Here is a 17,829-nt window from a genome sequence, read left to right on the forward strand (position 1 = left end):
TGTTATTTATGTCTCAAGCTATCTTATTTAACCTTGTGGATCCCTGCATCTGACGGATACATTTGTCTGTTAAAGTCCTCCAGACATAAAAGCTTGTCATCTAATGCTACTGTCTACAATGCAGGGATCTAGCTTGAATAAGTGGTATACGTTTCTGTTATATTTCATGGAGATGAAAAGGCATCTTCAGAGGATGATTCATTGTGCCTGTCTTATAAGGAGATGAATTGCCCCCTTGAGATAGCTATTTCTTTTCGTAAAACATACATTTTAGATCACTGATCTTAAGTATTGTAAATCCCTTATCTAATGTTCTTTCAGAGATCTACAGTGCATTTTTATTGACATGAAAAATCTCTACGGATGGAAAGTGCAGGACTTGTTTAAATGCTCGACTAATTCTAATAATGAAAAAGTTTTCATATATCAAGTCAGAACTCCTCTTGTTTCAATTTAGCCAGCTGTCCACTGTATTTCAAACTAAAGCCAATGGATATCATTTATCCCCATTCCTGGGAAGCATGTTTCAAATATGTCTAAATAATACCATCAAGACTGAACTTCCATAGGAAATGGAGTGACTGTTGCCCCTTTCATTCTAAAGTAGGGTCACAGAACAAAGAGAAAGGGGAGAATAGGGTGCATTTTCTCTGTCTGCTGTCTAATGAGTCAGTGGTTTTACTATTCATACATGGACTTCAGCAATTTGGATTTTGAGTTCTCAAAGAATCGTTCTCATGTTTTACATGAGACGGACAGTAATAAAATGTGAACATAACTCCAGACAAGATCCCAGCTATTCTGTTGCAAAAGTTAAACATGAAAAAAAATTAACAGATTGGTTATGCAGCTTGTGAGAACAGAACATAAAGCAGGTCCTGGGGGAAGTTTTAGTGTCTAAATTCTAGAAAATAATCCTAGTAAATTCTAGGAAGAAAACCATACACTGGAGGTTTAGTCTTCCAGAAGCTCTTAGGAATATCAGCTTTACTGTGTGCATTAATATCTCAGTATAATGTGCTTCTGTCTTAAAACAAAAGAGCATCCTTCTATCAAATCAGTTTCATCCCATGTCGCTACAGTTGTCTTTCAATCATTTTTCATTATTTTAACATCTGTTTTCCAGGGTTAGACTTGAAATTTATGCACTGTGTAACATTTTGTGATGTACATAGCACAGAAAGCATGTTCTGCATTGCTTGCCCAATTTCAGGGCTTAAGAAAAGCCTACTCACTCTGAGGTTGTAAAAGCTGCCAAAATACAGTACAGAAAAAAAAAAAAACAACACAAAATAATCACACTTCTGATGTGATATGTAAAGACATTTCCTGTCACTTCGCTTTTCAGAAATATTTGCATACAGATCAATATGTACTGTAGCAAACATAAATTTGGTCCCTATAGACAAAAAGTACAACATAATTTTTGTATTAATTTCATATTTATTTTTGTATGTGTATGGTACAAAGTACAAATATTTCCCATTTTTAAAATGTTTGAGTTGATTTTTGTTTATGTTTGTATCTAGATAAGCATGTGAATTCTAAAATGATAAATCACTGCCAGCTCTAGAAAAAGTTATCTAATATGAATCGGGAAAGGACTACTTGTTTGGTTTTTTTTTTGTAACTGGCAGACGTGCATCGTGATGTTATCTTTAGCATTCTTATACACACTGTAAGTCAGGCACTATCTATTTTGCTATTTTTTAATTTTTATTTTTTGCTTAATAGCTTTGAATTATCCAGGCTTGGTGCATATTTCTTTTCTACATATCTGATTTTATTTTCACTTGCCTCAGAATTAATGAATTTCCTGTGAATGTGTCCTACATTTTTAACCTCTTCCCCTAGCATTTTAATTCAGATTCTGTCTCACACTTTTCCTTAGAGTGTAGATGCAGAAATTTCTTCTCTCCTCTTCCTCCTCTACTTCTGATCCTTCCTATAATGTCTTAACAACCTATTAGGAATAATTTGAGAGTTTATCATCCATTCAGCTGTCTAAACAGAGAAAACAGTTACTAAAACTCTAATGCATCTGTCCTTTCTCTCAAAACTTAATTCAGTTTAAATTTTTCTGTAGATTCAGAAGTGTTTGTTTGAGCCAAACTGTAGCATACTGTAATTGTGTAACCTCAGTCATTTCAGGAGAAAAAATTAAAAATATGCTTCCTGCTGAAGAATGAATCAGATGAAAGTAATTCTGTGTCTATCTTATTTAAAGCTTGTGGTGTTCGGATATCTGAATATAATGTACTGTACATTCCAAATAAGAAGTAAGTTTTAAAAATGTTTATGATTTGTCATATGCAGTGGCAAACATTGAAAATTCATACATGTAAGTAGGACAGATTTTTCTTTTCCTTGATCGTAAGGACACTTGAATGCAAAATATTGTAAAACCTGATAATGTCTCTTAAAAACAAAATATTCTAAAATATAATTAATATTTATATTTTTGTAAAAGTGTGTTTGGACTGTCAAAGAAAGTGCAGTTATTTCAATCTGTTTTATTTATGGATTGCTTTTTTTTGTTATAATGTCTGATTTGACTGCTGCATTTCCTTTCTACAAGGTTTAGTAATAAATTATTTTCTTTCTCTTTACTTGTTTTCTCAGTGAAAAAAGCAATCGAACTAAAATCAAGAGGAGTCAAGATGTTGCCCAGCAAAGACAGTAATCACAAAAATTCTGTCTGTAAGTTGTTTATACCATTATCTTTAGTGACTGAATATGTTTTTTGGAGCTCTAATGAATATATAGAAAGAGAAATGTTGAGAAGCTGTGGTCATAAAATGGTCACTTTTCTTTATCAATTGTCATTGAATCTAGAACTCCACTGATAATACAGAGGATGTAGAATGCAGAATATCAAATTGTAATGCCTGAAAACAGGCAAGAATGTAAAAAAGAAATCCTTTTTACATTTCAGGATATTTAGAATTTAGAGATTCAGAAGACAAATTAGCAGTCCAGGAAGAACAGTGACATACTGACTTTGTCACTTCCGTGCAGTGGGCCATGAAAGCAACATAGCTTTTTGTAGATTGAGGATTTCACTTAACTTTTTCTTCCCCTCAGATAGTATCACAGATCTAATTTTTCCCACTCCATATCAGTTTGTATGCCCTAGTGACTGCCTCTTTGTAGTCCTGTGATGCTACACAGCAGTGGTTAAGAACTGTTGAAATTCCTAGCTTCTCAAGAGGACAGAAATCACATCACCGTCCCTTCACTGTATGTTTAGTGCACTCTGAAATGACATCTATTTAGTACATTTCTGAACCATTTTCCCCATATGTAGCGTGAGGATAAAATCAAGATGTTATCAATGAGATTGTGAGGCTATTTTTTTTTAATATATGTTACAATTTCCCTGAATGACTGGCAGTCTGACAAGAATCTTGAGAGCTGTTTCTCCATTATCAGGACAGTCTTGAAACAAGAAAAAAATATATATATTTTTAATATATTTTGGAAAGCAGAGAGTCTGTCCCTATGCCTAAGAAAAGCCAGAGTGTAAGCACCCACAACTAATTAAGAGTACTTCTATAATGACTAAGACATATTTGAATAAGTTAGTTCTTTTTGTAATAACTCTGAACTCAATGGAGTGAAACCCAGGCAATATTTGCCTCATTACATGCTATTCTGCAAGTACAGAGAGAATGAGCATCTTGAAGGGTAATGTCTGGGGGATATGATTTGGTCTTTGTGTTTCTTCAGTGCACTGTTTAATGCACAATGAGTGTATTGGTATGCTCAATAGAACAAAAGAGGCATGATAATTTTCTGCTTTAAATATTGCACATTGATGGTGTGGCATTCAAAAGGAACTTTCTGTGCAAGGTGTAGCAGAAAAAGTTGTTCAGTCTCTTTGGTGTTTGTATCTGAATGATGATTTCATTATTTATAAGCTATTTCTAGGAGCTGTATGATCTCTGCTTACACTCTCAGAATACATGCTGTCAGATTCCCCATTTAATTACAGAAAGTGAAAGTAAGACAGGCTGTGGAAAAAATAAGACAGTTTGTTGCTGACTTCAAATATAATGTCCTTTGTTTTTATTTCTTTGTGTTTTGATTTGTGAAGCTTTATATCATGTCTGACTTTTCTACATGAATCTGAGTTTATTATTAGTTTCACGTACATGAAACAAAAAAATGATTAGATTAAAATACAAATAGGTGGATTCAGGTGTATTTTTTGTGCTCCTTATGACTCAAGCCTGTAGTATTTAACTATGTTTCTTGCTAAAAAATGTGTAGATGGAAAAGGTAATTAGGAATTCAGCTATGAATTCCTATTTAGCAATTGATATTTCCATGTGATTATAATTAGCAGATTTCTAGAAAAGTAAATTAGAGACTACCCCTCTCTCCCCGTTTTAATATTTTAGATCTTTTTAACATTCTCTGTATAGGTGTAAGCAGAAAGCATCTAACACCTTTCCATCCCAAACTTGCCCAGATTCCTGGATGCTTTATTTCAGCTGCTCTGTCACCCTTTTTGAAAGCTGAGTGACAAAGTAGGGCCTTGGGATACAGGTGCCTTGGCAGAAAGCATTACATTATGTGTCATTCCCCAGGAAAAGAATATGGTTTTGCTTTGTTGCTTTTTTTTCCCTTCAGTACACCTTAAGGAAACACATCAAGCATTGAGGCAGATGCATTTGAATAATGATTAATTTATGCAAAGAAATTGGAAAGATATTTGAAGTAAAATATTGTCCCAGTTCAGCCAGTGTGAACTGGCCTACTGGGGGCTTAAGTAGTACACTTGGCAAATTTCTGGAACAGTAAACTGCAAGAAAGTAAATGCATGGGCAGCTCTGATAGATTCTTTCTCACAGTTGTTTCTCATTAGTACTTGAGCTGTCACAAACACTGACCAAATCCAGTTCCTTTAGTCATGTAAGCTGATCTCTCAAGAGGAGCAATGAGAAAGTTTTAGTTTATGAATCTGTGTACAGGAAGCAAATACTTTTCCATCTGGTTTACTATTAATCTGTTTATTTGTACTCTTAGCCTACTCATTTTTGTTTCCTTACTTAATCATTCTAATATATATAGATAATATTCTCTTAGGAAATACTTGATCCATCTTGCTATTGTCACTCATTCATATTCTAACATGGAAGAACCCTGCTGGCTAGCTCCTTAATGATTGTAGACGTTTCCTTAAACTACTCTGACTATAGCTGGCATTGTAACTGATTAGATGAAAATATAAATCTGATTGTTAACTCTTGTGCAAATATGTTTTCATGGCAATATTCCAGTCCAGCAACTCTGTCAGAGGTTATTTATTACCTGTAGACATCTGGGCACTAGCACTACAGTAGAAGGGTTGTACAGGGGGCACCCTGTGCATCCAGAAAGAAGAGCCTTAATGAAGTGGACCTTGAGGACAAACCATCATGAGGTAGCTACAGTCTTTAGAAAAGGTTTATTTTCTACGCAAGCAGGAGAATCCTGTAGTTTATCTTTCTGCAGTTTCTGTTGATCATTCCATGTACGAAGAAGCAAGTACGGTTTGTCTTTCTTCAAGACACCAGCTTAAAGAATATTGAGAACTCAGGGCTGTAACTGCAGACTTGCAGCCCTGTGCCTTTGAGACTTTTTTGGCCCTGTGCAGCCTGCAGCAGCTCAGGGACAGTGCAAGGTTTGGACAGTAGACCCAGCAGCCCCTGATGTGACAAGAAGCGCCTGGGATAGCTGATTTTCTGAGTTTGCTCTTGTCAGAATGCAAGGCAGATACTGGCTCAAGCCATATAGCACAGTAAATTGCAGGGTACGTTCGCTGTCTGGAAAAGCAATGAAGGTTAACAAATGAAATCTGAGTGATTATTTAAAAAGGTCATTCACGTTGTGCCATGTTAATGGTTCATATTGAATATTGAGTGACATCTGTGTAGTGTTTCATGTGTGAATTGCCATGTTCTTACATAGTGAGAGGGCTGAAACAATTTCAGGCTTTTGTGGTATTATTTGAAAATATTTCAGGATAGCAGAAAAGCACATTTTAAATATTTTCAAAAGCATGTATTTTGAATGAATGAATACATCCTCTGAAAACTTAGCTGCAGTTTATCCAAACAGTTCTTTATCCTGAAGATGAATTAAGAGTTATTTTGAGTTAATAATTTTTTTGCCATGTAGACCCAAAAATTGAGTGAGTTTACAGACTGTGTATTGATTAGGTGCAGTACATTAAGGTGAATTAATGGCACATGTTGTTGATGCTATAGTGACTAATATGAAAAGAGGATTACATTGCTAAATCTGTGTAAGAAAGAAGGAATGACAGCATTCATTTTTTACTTTGTTGTTGAGCAACTCTGAAAATGGCATAGTAAAATTAAAAATGTGTTAGTGGAAGAATTTTAGGATGGAATTTTGCTGCTTAGCAATATATTCCTTGCATTTTAAATAAATTGGCAATTTCATCTTTTATATGTGTTGCTACCTTGATAGAAACGAAATGAAGATTAGTTTTGCTCTTCAGTTAATGAAAGAAAATTTCGCTAAGAAGGACAATATTGGACTAAACAGTTGCTCTCAAATTTTTTCTACCTGGGTTGTTCTCATTCCTTAGTAAAGAACAATTTATTTAAGATCTTTTACACTTGGAAAATATCAATACTTAGAAATGAATCAGAAACAAATGTGGCAAGATAACTGCTGAAGGGAACCTCAAGTTACATTTATAAAAGATAATGCTATTATTAATGACTGCGAGTGTGATTGGGCACTGTAACAGATTTCTTGGGGAAGGAGTCACAGCTTTGAGCTTGTAGGAGTTATAGAAGCATCTGTGCAGTGCTCTCAGTTGTATGGTCTGATTTTTGGGTGTTCCCGCATAGAGCCAGGAGTTGGACTTTCTGATCTTTATGGGTCCATTCCAACTTGGGATATTTTATGATTCTGTGATTCTGTGACTACTTTTCTATAACATTACTGTGTCCCGTTTTGGGCCCCTCACTGCAAAAAAGACATTGAGGCCCTGGAGCGTGTTCAGAGGAGGGCGACGAAGCTGGTGAGGGGTCTGGAGCACAGGCCTTATGAGGAGCAGCTGAGGGAGCTGGGATTGTTCAGTCTGGAGAAGAGGAGGCTCAAGGCAGACCTTATCGCTCTCTATAACTACCTGAAGGGAGGTTGTAGTGAGCTGGGGGTCAGCCTCTTCTCTCTTGTAATTGGTGACAGGACGAGGGGGAATGGCCTCAAGTTGCGCCAGGGGAGATTTAGGCTGGACATTAGGAAATACTACTTTTCTGAAAGAGTGGTCAGGCACTGGAATGGGCTGCCCAGGGAGGTGGTGGAGTCACCGTCCCTGGAGGTGTTCAAGAAACGTTTAGATATAGCGTTGAGAGACATGGTTTAGTGGGGTTATTGGTGGTAGGTGGATGGTTGGACTAGGTGATCTTGTAGGTCTTTTCCAACCTAGCTAATTCTATGATTCTATGATTCTAAATTTTAAAGTTTATCATTATATGAATATTAATTTATTATTTTATATTTAATATTTAAATTAGCTTCTTTATTGTTTCCGAAAATTGTGTTATTTTGCAGGTTATTTTTTAGTATGTTTTTCCTCCAAAGTATTTTAGGAAGAATGAAAAACTGTTTAACAATTCCATGTTATTATTTTTAAAATACACGTTATGGAAAAATTCCCTCTAAAAATTCTTAACCTTTTTGTTCTTTCTATTTATATTGTATTGAGTCTTCAGAGGTAACTCATTTCTTATGGATGCTGAATTTTCCCCAGCAATCACATTTTTCAAGTCGTAGTTAAGAAATAACTGGTAAGTGTTCATTGACAGTTTTTAAGTCTCCAATTTATAAAAAACAACCCTCCAAAGAAACCCAACCCCACAAACCAAAGCTAGCTCACTTCCTGAAGTTATACTGCAACTTCATCAAAGTTTAGAGTTAGTATTATCCTTTATACTCCAGTACTGTGAGAAGAGAGAGGAACTTTTGGCTAAATGTGTTGTCCTATGGACTATCCTTTTTAGAGCAAATATGAGTCAAGAAAAAGTTCAGCTCTCCATAGAGACAGGGGATTAATGGATGCATATATTGTACCTGACTGAAAAGAAAAAGGTGAATCAATTTTTGCCACTTTTTAAGGTCTACGTTCCAGTCTTTAATATGAAAAATTTACGTTGATAATAACTAGTTACAACCAGAAAACTATTTTTTCTGATTTCTTTCAGGAAGAAATAACTGTTCTGGGCAAGTGGTTTTCCGGTTAGCACCATACTATAAGTTAACTGTATTTGGAAAGATGCAAGCTGTACTAACTAAAAGCATACAGATGGACTTTCAGGATGTCACTTTAGTGAAGGGAATTTTTACAGAGAGGAAGAAGAGCAATGAAACATATCATCTAGTGCTTTATCGTTATTATAAGTAATTTCACATTGGGAAATTGATCCCAGATAATAAACAAGATGCATAATAAACCACACAAGTGGCTGTAGGTTTTTGTATATCAAAAAATCCAGTGCTTTGGATGTTGTGTGATTAAGAGTTCTCTATATAGTCTGTTTTTCACTGAGAATGTTTGAAATATTACATGAAACAATATTTTTAAAAAGATATAGGCAAAGATAAAATACAGAAATATTTGAAGTTTCAAAGAAAAATAATGCTGATAGCATGTAGATTTCGTCAGCTGAAAATTTCTCAGGCACATACACCGTCAGTCAAGAGCTAATTTTAAAGTGCTGGAGAAAGAAACATTAAATAAATCTCGATTGGTCTCACTTTCAGCTAAAATAAGTAAACCAGTTATCAAAATGTTGGCAGCTTTCAGGCATGCTTTCCATTCTGGGACACACAGTAGTGTTTGTAAGTTTTCTGAACAAGTCCTTGATGTGGGGGAGGGAGGAGTTGCTTGCCCAATTCTGATGAGTTGGCTGATGAGTTTGTCATACTTCTGAAATAAGGAACAAGAATAAGAAAAGGATAGCATATCAAGAGACTTTCTTTACCTAACCATTTTGGAGGGAAATAAACCAACATTTTATTCTACAGTATTATCATCTATGAGTCTTTTAAAAAGAGAAATTTTGAATTGTGTATCTTAGAATTTCCTTTTCTAAGTACCCTTTTCCTTCTACAGATACCACTTTCCTTTAAAAACGTCAGTTTTCTGAATTCTGTGTAAAACACTGCAACGTAATGGCAAAAAGTTGTGGGATTCATCAGTAGCTCTTCTCTGACTGTCCCTGCACATCTCTCTGTTCAGCATCTTTGTTTAGTGGCAGGTATACCACTTCTCTCGTGAGGAAAACTGAGACTTCACCAAGAAAAGGTTTTTTCAAAAATAAGCTTGAGGGTGAGATTCCTTAGAAGAAACCAAACCAGAAGACTCTTAAGCCCTGTTATTAATATGGAGGTGCCTCTTTCCCATTAGTTTCTATGGGAATTCTGTGTGAAGTTCTTGGTGTTCTCAAAAGAAGTTGCTCTCTGCATAGGTATTGTATTAGACTGCACATCCTGAAAATATTAATGTTTGTGAGCACCCAGACCGAAACTTCCTAAATACCTGCAAAGTATTCTGAACTCTCTAGCCCTTTCAATCATTAAAGCCATTTTTACCTTCCTTCAAGTCCTACAAGTTGAAAAGGAAAGCATTTTTCCCTTCAAATGGGGAAAATTATTGATGTAATATTTACAAGGTTAGGAAATATGAGTCTTAAAAATTAAGATTTAGTGAGCCTAACGTGCAAATATCCCATTTTATTTCAAAAGGCCTTTTTACAGGAATTCTAAGATAAATATTCAGTTAAAAATAGAGGGCAGTAATACTTAAAACAGTGGCAATTGTATACATTAGATAAAGGGAGAGATCCTAAAATTTTTAATGTTAAAAATATCTGTTATATATGTGTACATGATTGTAAATAAATAGCCATAGTATTGCATTACACTGTATATCTAAGAAGCTCTTAATGATTCTGTTTCTATTTTTACTGAATATTATAGGATAAAATTTGACTTCAGCACTGCAGCATTATCCTTTAACAGTCTTATAAAGTTTTATTAAAACAGAAAGGGTAATTACATGGATATACTTCATTCTATCATAGAATAAAATAATGCAGAGTTGCCCAAGTATTAAAGAACTTAGGCTCTTCAGAGGAGTATCCCTATGCAATGAAATTCTACAATGCTATTTTACTAGATTGTATAAATTACTTCATAAATCAGTTTAATAAATTATACTTGGTCTTTCTAAGTAAGCCTTCATCACGGCAGGAGCTTAAATATCTTTTAAAATACTCTGCAAAAATCTTGCTGTGAAGAGAGCTACTGCCTAAGTATGTTTGTGAAGAAAAGCATCACTCATAGCTACAAGCAAAACAAGGTACTTCATCAATTATTTAATCCATTATTTAATACATTTGCATATATAATTTGTAAAATAACCAGAAGAAAGCATCCATTAAAATATGTAAAACAAGATGTAATCTGATTGAATTATGGATAGTTAAAATGAATTGTTATCCAGCTAGGAAGCTGAAACTGCCATTAAATAATTTTCATAGAATTATAGGACATTACTGATTATATTAAGTGAGTGTTCATACTGTAGGCTAACTTGACACTGAATTCTGTTATTTTCAAAGTCAAAGACTTAAGAACCAGCAACCTTCTTTTAGCAAAGTATAATTATGTATAAATTAACTACTCATCTGAAATTTAAATATAAAACTTGTATACTTTTATATAGCTTCTTTGGCTTAACTCCTGTGCACAGCTCCGTTAAAAATATAGATGTAGGCAGTAAATAAGTTGGGAAAAGGAAGTCTCCATAGATTAAGATAATGTATCAAATTATTAAAGCATTTAGAGGTTGTAGATGGTTGAATACAAGCTTCTGGAAAATTTAAAATAATTAAAACATTTTTAATTAAAAAAAGAAGCATGACATTGATCTATAATATAGACCCTTCACTGCCAAGTTCTGTGGAAGAGTCAGAGACTCTCCACTTCTTGCATGGGGATTTCCATTTTCTACCAAGGCTAACATTGGCAGTTTTTAAAGTTTAACACTAGCTGCATAGTCCATGCATATTGAATATGTATTCAGATCCAGTTTTCTAAATCCGCGTTAGAGGAAAAAATCTCCCAAATCTGATGGAAGGTCTTGCATTATTCTACTTCTACAGAATTTGTTCCTTATATTGTGAAACAATGGAAAATAATTTCAGCAGTGTTGGCATAACACCTCATTGTTAGCCTGTCACAGTGGAACATATCTATTCCTGCAGGTCCTCTGAGAAGAACTGCAAAGTGTCAGTGTCAGATACGTTTGGAGCTAGGGAGTTTTGTTAGGTGACAGCTAATTTATCAGCTTCAGGCCAGCTTAAGTCCACTATTCCTTCTTCACTTGGAAGAGTGGAAGTAAAAAAACTTATCCAGTGCTTGAATAATGTATCGGTTTCCTGGATTACATTAAAGAACTTAAAATATTTTTTGAAAGACTCCAAAAAAAAAAAAAAAAACAACCTAGGAAGGAATCAAGACATAAGTAAACACATTGGGTCCCATTTGGATGAAAAGGACTACTTGTTTGTTTAGGGGGAGAAAATTATTCAAAATGATATTCCCTTCCACTGAAATGGCAATGTACCAGATTGTACAGATCTTTAAAAAAATAAAAAATTCAAGTGTAACTTTTTTTTTCACTCTAATATAAGCAGAAGGAAAAATGCCAGATTCCCTATGTTTCCTATTATATCTCTGCATATTTGAACAAGAAAGGACTGTATTATGCCCTGGCTTGTATGTATGCTTCTGTCATACAAACCGAACTCCTCAGGGAAAAAGGGATGAAATCACTTTGTCATATATCAAAGTAATGCAAGTTTTAATGCACGTGATGGTTATAAAAATGTTTAATTCTAAGAAGTTTTAATCTAACAGAAAATAATTGCATCTCCATAAGTCCATAGCGTTCTGCTAATGCATGCATTTATTTGATTTCTGTCACCTCACTGTCACAACATTTTCTGCTTCGGGCTCCTAACATGAAAGAAATTCTACTGCATAAGCAAAAGAGATGTGTGAAAAATATATGCATATCTTTCCCATTTTAATGCTTTTGAACTGAACTTCTGGTGCTCAGCATCTCTGCTAGAAGAGCTATAAATTCAGTGAATTATCAAATTAACACTAGCAAATAAACACTATGTTTTCTCAAAACTGACATTTCATATGGCATATATTATTTTATTCAGGATGCTTTTTATTGCTACATCAGCTTTTCCTTCATGGTTTTGAAGTCAAATGGGGAACCAGTTTCATATCGAGAAGCCACGTTTCTTTCTTGATTTAACCAGGCCTGGTTTCAGAAGTCTGAAAACGCACCTGACATACAGAATAACAGAGATTAAAGTAAAATCCTTTGTCAAAAACCCCAAATACTTACATTAAGATTAGAATACAGATGAAGTAACACCACCTGCTTGGACTTGAGTTTTAGTAGTGCTTACACAGCATCAAGAACCCTTTTTCTCCCTATTTTTCTCACTTTGCCCCACTCCAAGAAGTAGGTTGGGGTCAGCAAGAGCTAGGGAAGGAATGCAGCTGGGACAGCAAACCTGAATTAACTAAAGGGTTTAGGATTTTAAGGATGTTAAGGATTAACATCATGTTCAGCAATAAAACTGATGGTAGCATTTCCATGTAGTCCTTGGATGCAGACTGTCTGGGCATTGGTCTGCTGGTGGGAGGTAGCAAGTGATTGCCTTTTCATCACTTGTTTTTTTCCTTCACTTATTAAACTGTTTATGTCAAGCAAAAAGTTTTTACTCATTTTTGCTCTTCTGATTTTCTCCCAGTCCTGCTGAGAGGGAAGTGGAGTGAGTGAGTGGCTGGTGGATACTTATGTTGCTAGCAGGGATCCACCTACTGAAATGTAGAAACGTTTCAGTAACCAAGTCCGTTATCGAATTAAATAGTCTCATATAAATCTTTGTTCCTTCCATTCTATTGCCCTGTTATCTCATCATTTTTTTCCCCATTAACTCATTACCCAGTCATTTCTCAGCCCCAGATTCTGCCCAGTGAGTACCAGTCTCCCTCTCTCTTCTTCCTTCATTATTCCCATTGATTAGTATCCTTCCTTCATCTCTCTCTCCAGGTCTCAGTTATGATTATCCAACTCTCTGTATTCTATTTGCCATTCTGCTCCCTAGTTTTCTCCCTACCATTTTATCCCTAGGTAGTGTCTTGCTCTTCCAACGCATTTTTTTTTTTTTTGTCTCTTGTCAAATTTTGCTATTACTTTCAAACTTTTTGACAGATGTCTTTAAAGACAGTTTTCTTCCCCTGATATTTGAATAAGACAGCTGGATTCTCCTCTCAGGGTAGGCCTGGTCAATGGAGAGTCAGTGGTTGTGCAGGACAGAGCAGCTCTCAGCTGAGTACCCAGTCCAGTGGTGTCTACAAGTGGCAAGTGCTGCAGGGATAGTACACTTAAGAATCTTTAATGTTTTGTTAAATTTGACATTTATTTGGGATGTACTTGCCTAAAACCCATTTCTGTAGATCTGCTTGAATTATTGTTTTTCTAAGCCCTCCCATTTGACTATTTCTAGTAGATTTTGGTCACTTTTGCAACAATACAAGTTTGTTCTTTCAAAGTATGGGAGTGCTAATACAGTCCATGAAAAAGACATCTTCATTTTTTGGATGTGGGAAATTGGATTTTTCCCGTGGCTCTATCAGAAATGAAGGAACTGAATAGAGAACAATAATTTCTATTTAATAATATTTAAACAAGAATGAATAAATCCAAGGTATTCACTTGAAAATAAAATAATCTAAGCTCTAACAGCCACTTTGATAAAGATACATACAAAAGAAGGAAGAATTTTTAAATGACAGTGCTTAGCAACTTAAAAATAGTTGAAACCAGTAACCCTGCCAATAGCACAGAATTGTTCTTTTGTTGCTGTTTTGCCATCCACATATATTCCTTCCATAACATTTATGATGAGATATTACTTATTCAGGCTTTGGAGATACATTCTACTACCTCACTGATGAAATGCTGAAATGCTCAAGGTAAGAGTGATGGACATTTATCAACTAAAGCTGTGGATACTCCAAATTCACTTTTTGAGGAAACAGCTAAAGTGTAGACAGAGGAACAAAGGAAAGACTGTGTATTTCCTTGAATGTTTTTTTTTTTTTGGAATATAAGAAGTGAAGAGGTAAGCTCAGAATATGAAGTACAGGACTAAAGACAGAACAAAATTAAACATGTGGACTGCCCAGGGAGGTGTTGGAGTCACCATCCCTGGAAGCGTTCAAGAAACATTTAGATGTTGTACTGAGGAACATGGTTTATGGAAATATTGGTGACAGGGGGACGGCTGGACTGGATGATCTTAGAGGTCTTTTCCAACCCTGGTGATTCTATGATTTTATGTAATCAATGTCTTTGTAGTTTAAAAGACAAAAAATGTGTTTACATCAATTCTCTATTTTACATAACTGCATATAAATGTAAAAGTTTTAATTTCATACACATTTTCAACGAATATAACATATGCAACCTTTTCTACAAGCTCTGAGACAGCCTTCATTCTCCCTAGTAAAGAGTTATTTAGGCTATTTAAGTTGGGATGAGGATGTAAGAGAGCATGGCACACTTTATTTGGTTACTTTGCTGCTTGTTTCTATGCCATTGTGTCATTAGTGCAGATTCTTTGGTAAGCTCTTTGGTAAATACATTGTTTCTAGTAAGCACCCATTTTGTTAGCCAAAATTTGTCTGCACCTTAGAATCCTGCTGAGTTTTTCTCCCTTCAAGTTTTTTTCTGCTTCCTGCTGACTCAATATGGAATAAGCATTGACAAACTTTCTGAACAGCACATTTAGCTGGAAATAACAATGAGAGTAGAACAGAGAGGAAGTCTCTCTTGATAAAGAAATTAATGTGGTAAAAATGTAAAAAGAGGAAAAGTGATGATAAATCAGGTTAAAGTTGACAAGTTTTTGGATAAAAGAGAAAAAGTGATGTTAAATTGACATGTTTGTTTATAACAGCAAGATTGTTAATCCTTTAGGCTTTAAATGCTATTCTATAACAACTAATGAAAAGTGCCCATATGCTAAACACTAGGTAACTAAAGCTTGTAAGCAAAAAATGCTTGGCAGAAGAAGAGACATCTATCCAGTTAGCTGGAATTGGATTACGGAATTGGAATTTTCCAACACTGTCCTAGCCATTTTGCATTTCATATCAAAGATTATATGCATTGAATACATAAGCACCAATCCTATTAACCTATTCAGTTAATTAGAGCATTATCTGAAATGTCTAATTTGATCTAGCAGTAAAGTTTTAAATCCCATTTATCGCAGGGCATTTTAAATGCAAAATAATGAGAGCATTATAATGATAGGTTAAAAAAAAAGCAGAACGGCTTTTCACAAAAAAAGAATTACATCTCACTAGGTAATTTGTTAGTGCCATATACATATAAAACAATTTCATAGTTCTTTCTCACAATTTTGTTTACTTTACATAAAAATGTTAATCCTAGTCCTGATTCTTTGTATTGCTAGTAATGTGTTGTCCATGTCTGTGAGCAGTCCTGCCCAATGATGTTGACAGAGACTATGTTAAGAATAGAAAAATTCCAGCCTATATTTTATCTTTCACTCTTCTAGTTCAGTTCTTGTAGAGCCCGAATGAAGCTTTTCCTAAAGTAGTTGTGTATTATCATGCAAGTTAAGCTATATATTGAGCAAAACACATCATCTTGCTCTACCTCAACAGTATATTTCTCCTGCCTGCACAATAAAAGCTATCAGCACGTTCTCTCTTGTTGAAAGATTTTTAATTAATAATATCTCAACTAGATTTCATGGATTTCACAGCCACCTGTGACTACCTGGAGTAGCAAAATCAGTCTTAAAGTAGGTAGAATGTCTTTAAGACTCTGTAAAACAGAACTCATTAAAAATTATAAATCTTAATGTTAAAAGCTATATATATAATAATATATAATTTCCATGTATATCATTAGAAACTGATGGTTAAATTATCATTGCTATGACTTTAATTTTGAAAATTAAGCGCAAATTCATTCTAAAGCAGAGATCCAATAATTTATTCTCTGAAAGTTACAGAGTACAGAAAAGAGGGGCTTAGCCTAGACCGTGGTAAATAGCCCTATCTGTAGCAGTGTAATCAGCTCTAATTTGAACAATATTTTTCAGATAAATATAAATAAAACAAGTATGTTAGATACACATTTTAGAAATTCATTATTAAAGGTTTTAAGCTTGTGGTCTTAAGAAAAAAAAAAAGCCTTGTCAGATTCCATTTCACACTGTTTTAACTGGGAAAAAAACTGACATAAAAACTTAATTATAAAGGCTTGAATGGTTGTACAGCTCTTTAGAATTCCCCGTAGATAAAGGGTTTCACACCATTACTTGTAACTGCTTAGCTGAGGAAAGGTAACAACTTTCTCTTCAAAAGAAACAGGGCATTTGAGACCTCATGAAACAATATATGTGCAAAATATGTGATCCTTGCTTCTCACCATTTGTGCCCTCACTGTAACAAAGCAGAGAAGAACAGGCTCAGTCTTTTAATCCAGTGACAGTGACATCAAAGACTCATAGCATGTTTGCAAGGGAGCAGGAAAACAGAGAAATTATATTTTAAAGGAAACAGCACTGACAGCAGGAATTCTTACCTTAAATTTGCATGTCTGTATTCTTCTCAAGGTATAACATTTCTTCTAAGAAAGATATCATAAGAGAAGAAAAATACTAATCAAGAGGTTAAAACAGAAGAAAACAAAAAAAAAACAATATTATGCCTACATCCATATTTTTCCTAGTTCCTTAGCAAAGTCTCTGTTGGTTCTTCTCTTGGAAACGAAAAAGGTCAGCAAAATGTATTGTATTATTTGTACAATTTCAATTCCCACACAAAAGATCTATTCAACAGGGGAAGACAAAGTGATTAATATTTTATGACAATCATATAATGGTTCCTTATTTTAAATATATAAGGAATAATAAATCTTACAAAAAAAAGAGGTAAAAATGCCAGGTATTAGATTCCTTCCACAGAATTTAAAAGGACAAAGGTGATTTAAAATCTTTCTTGTTAATGGTGTTTGTATTAAAAAGGTGACTTTGCATAAGGATAATTTAAATTTGTGATGAATCAGAGTTGCTAAGGCCTCTGTGACACTGTATCAGGGTTGTAGAGCTTGAATGATTATAGTGCTGTGTACTACAGTTACACTTCATTACTTTTCATCAAACTGAAATTTCCCACTTCTGGTTGCACCTGGAATATACGCTCTTTTTCTTGCATAAGCTGTTCCAGTTGTTTCGACATACTTAACAACATTCTGGAGACAAGAGGAAAGACTTAGGTGCCCTTCCTCATAGGAGAATGCCCTGACCAGCAAGCCATAGAGTTCTCATAACCAGACCTAGTGGTAAGAAATAGGAAAAGATTTTAAGAATCCTGTTCCAGAATTGCTATTAGCCTAATAGCTAAGGCAGTTATATAACAAAAATAATTAGAGGTATCTGATCAAGTCAGAGGAAGAAATTGATTTTTTTTTTTTTGTTCCCCTGGATAAGTAGTTTCACCACTAACCCTACAGTGTCACAGAATCACAGGGGTTGGAACGGACCTCAAGAGATCATCAGGTCCAAACCCCTGCTAAAGCAGATACCGTACAATAAGTCGCGCAGGTAGGTGTCCAGACAGGTCTTGAATATCTCCATAGAAGGAAACTCCACAACGCCTCTGGGCAACCTG

At 34.8% G+C, this 17,829-nt stretch overlaps 1 protein-coding gene across 4 annotated transcripts in view; it reads left to right on the forward strand.

Moving 5' to 3' along the window:
* The window catches only part of CSMD1 (CUB and Sushi multiple domains 1), a 1,076,183-nt gene that overhangs the window by 691,401 nt on the left and 366,953 nt on the right, over nt 1–17,829 (forward strand). For all 4 annotated transcript variants that reach the window (XM_021390293.1, XM_021390292.1, XM_021390294.1 and 1 more), the window contains one exon: nt 2,623–2,700. In XM_021390293.1, the coding sequence (XP_021245968.1) occupies nt 2,623–2,700 (78 nt within the window). The remainder of the gene's footprint in view (nt 1–2,622; nt 2,701–17,829) is intronic.

The sequence above is a fragment of the Numida meleagris genome, chromosome 3 (genome assembly GCF_002078875.1).
Source record: "Numida meleagris isolate 19003 breed g44 Domestic line chromosome 3, NumMel1.0, whole genome shotgun sequence".
NCBI classification, from domain to species: Eukaryota; Metazoa; Chordata; class Aves; order Galliformes; family Numididae; genus Numida; species Numida meleagris.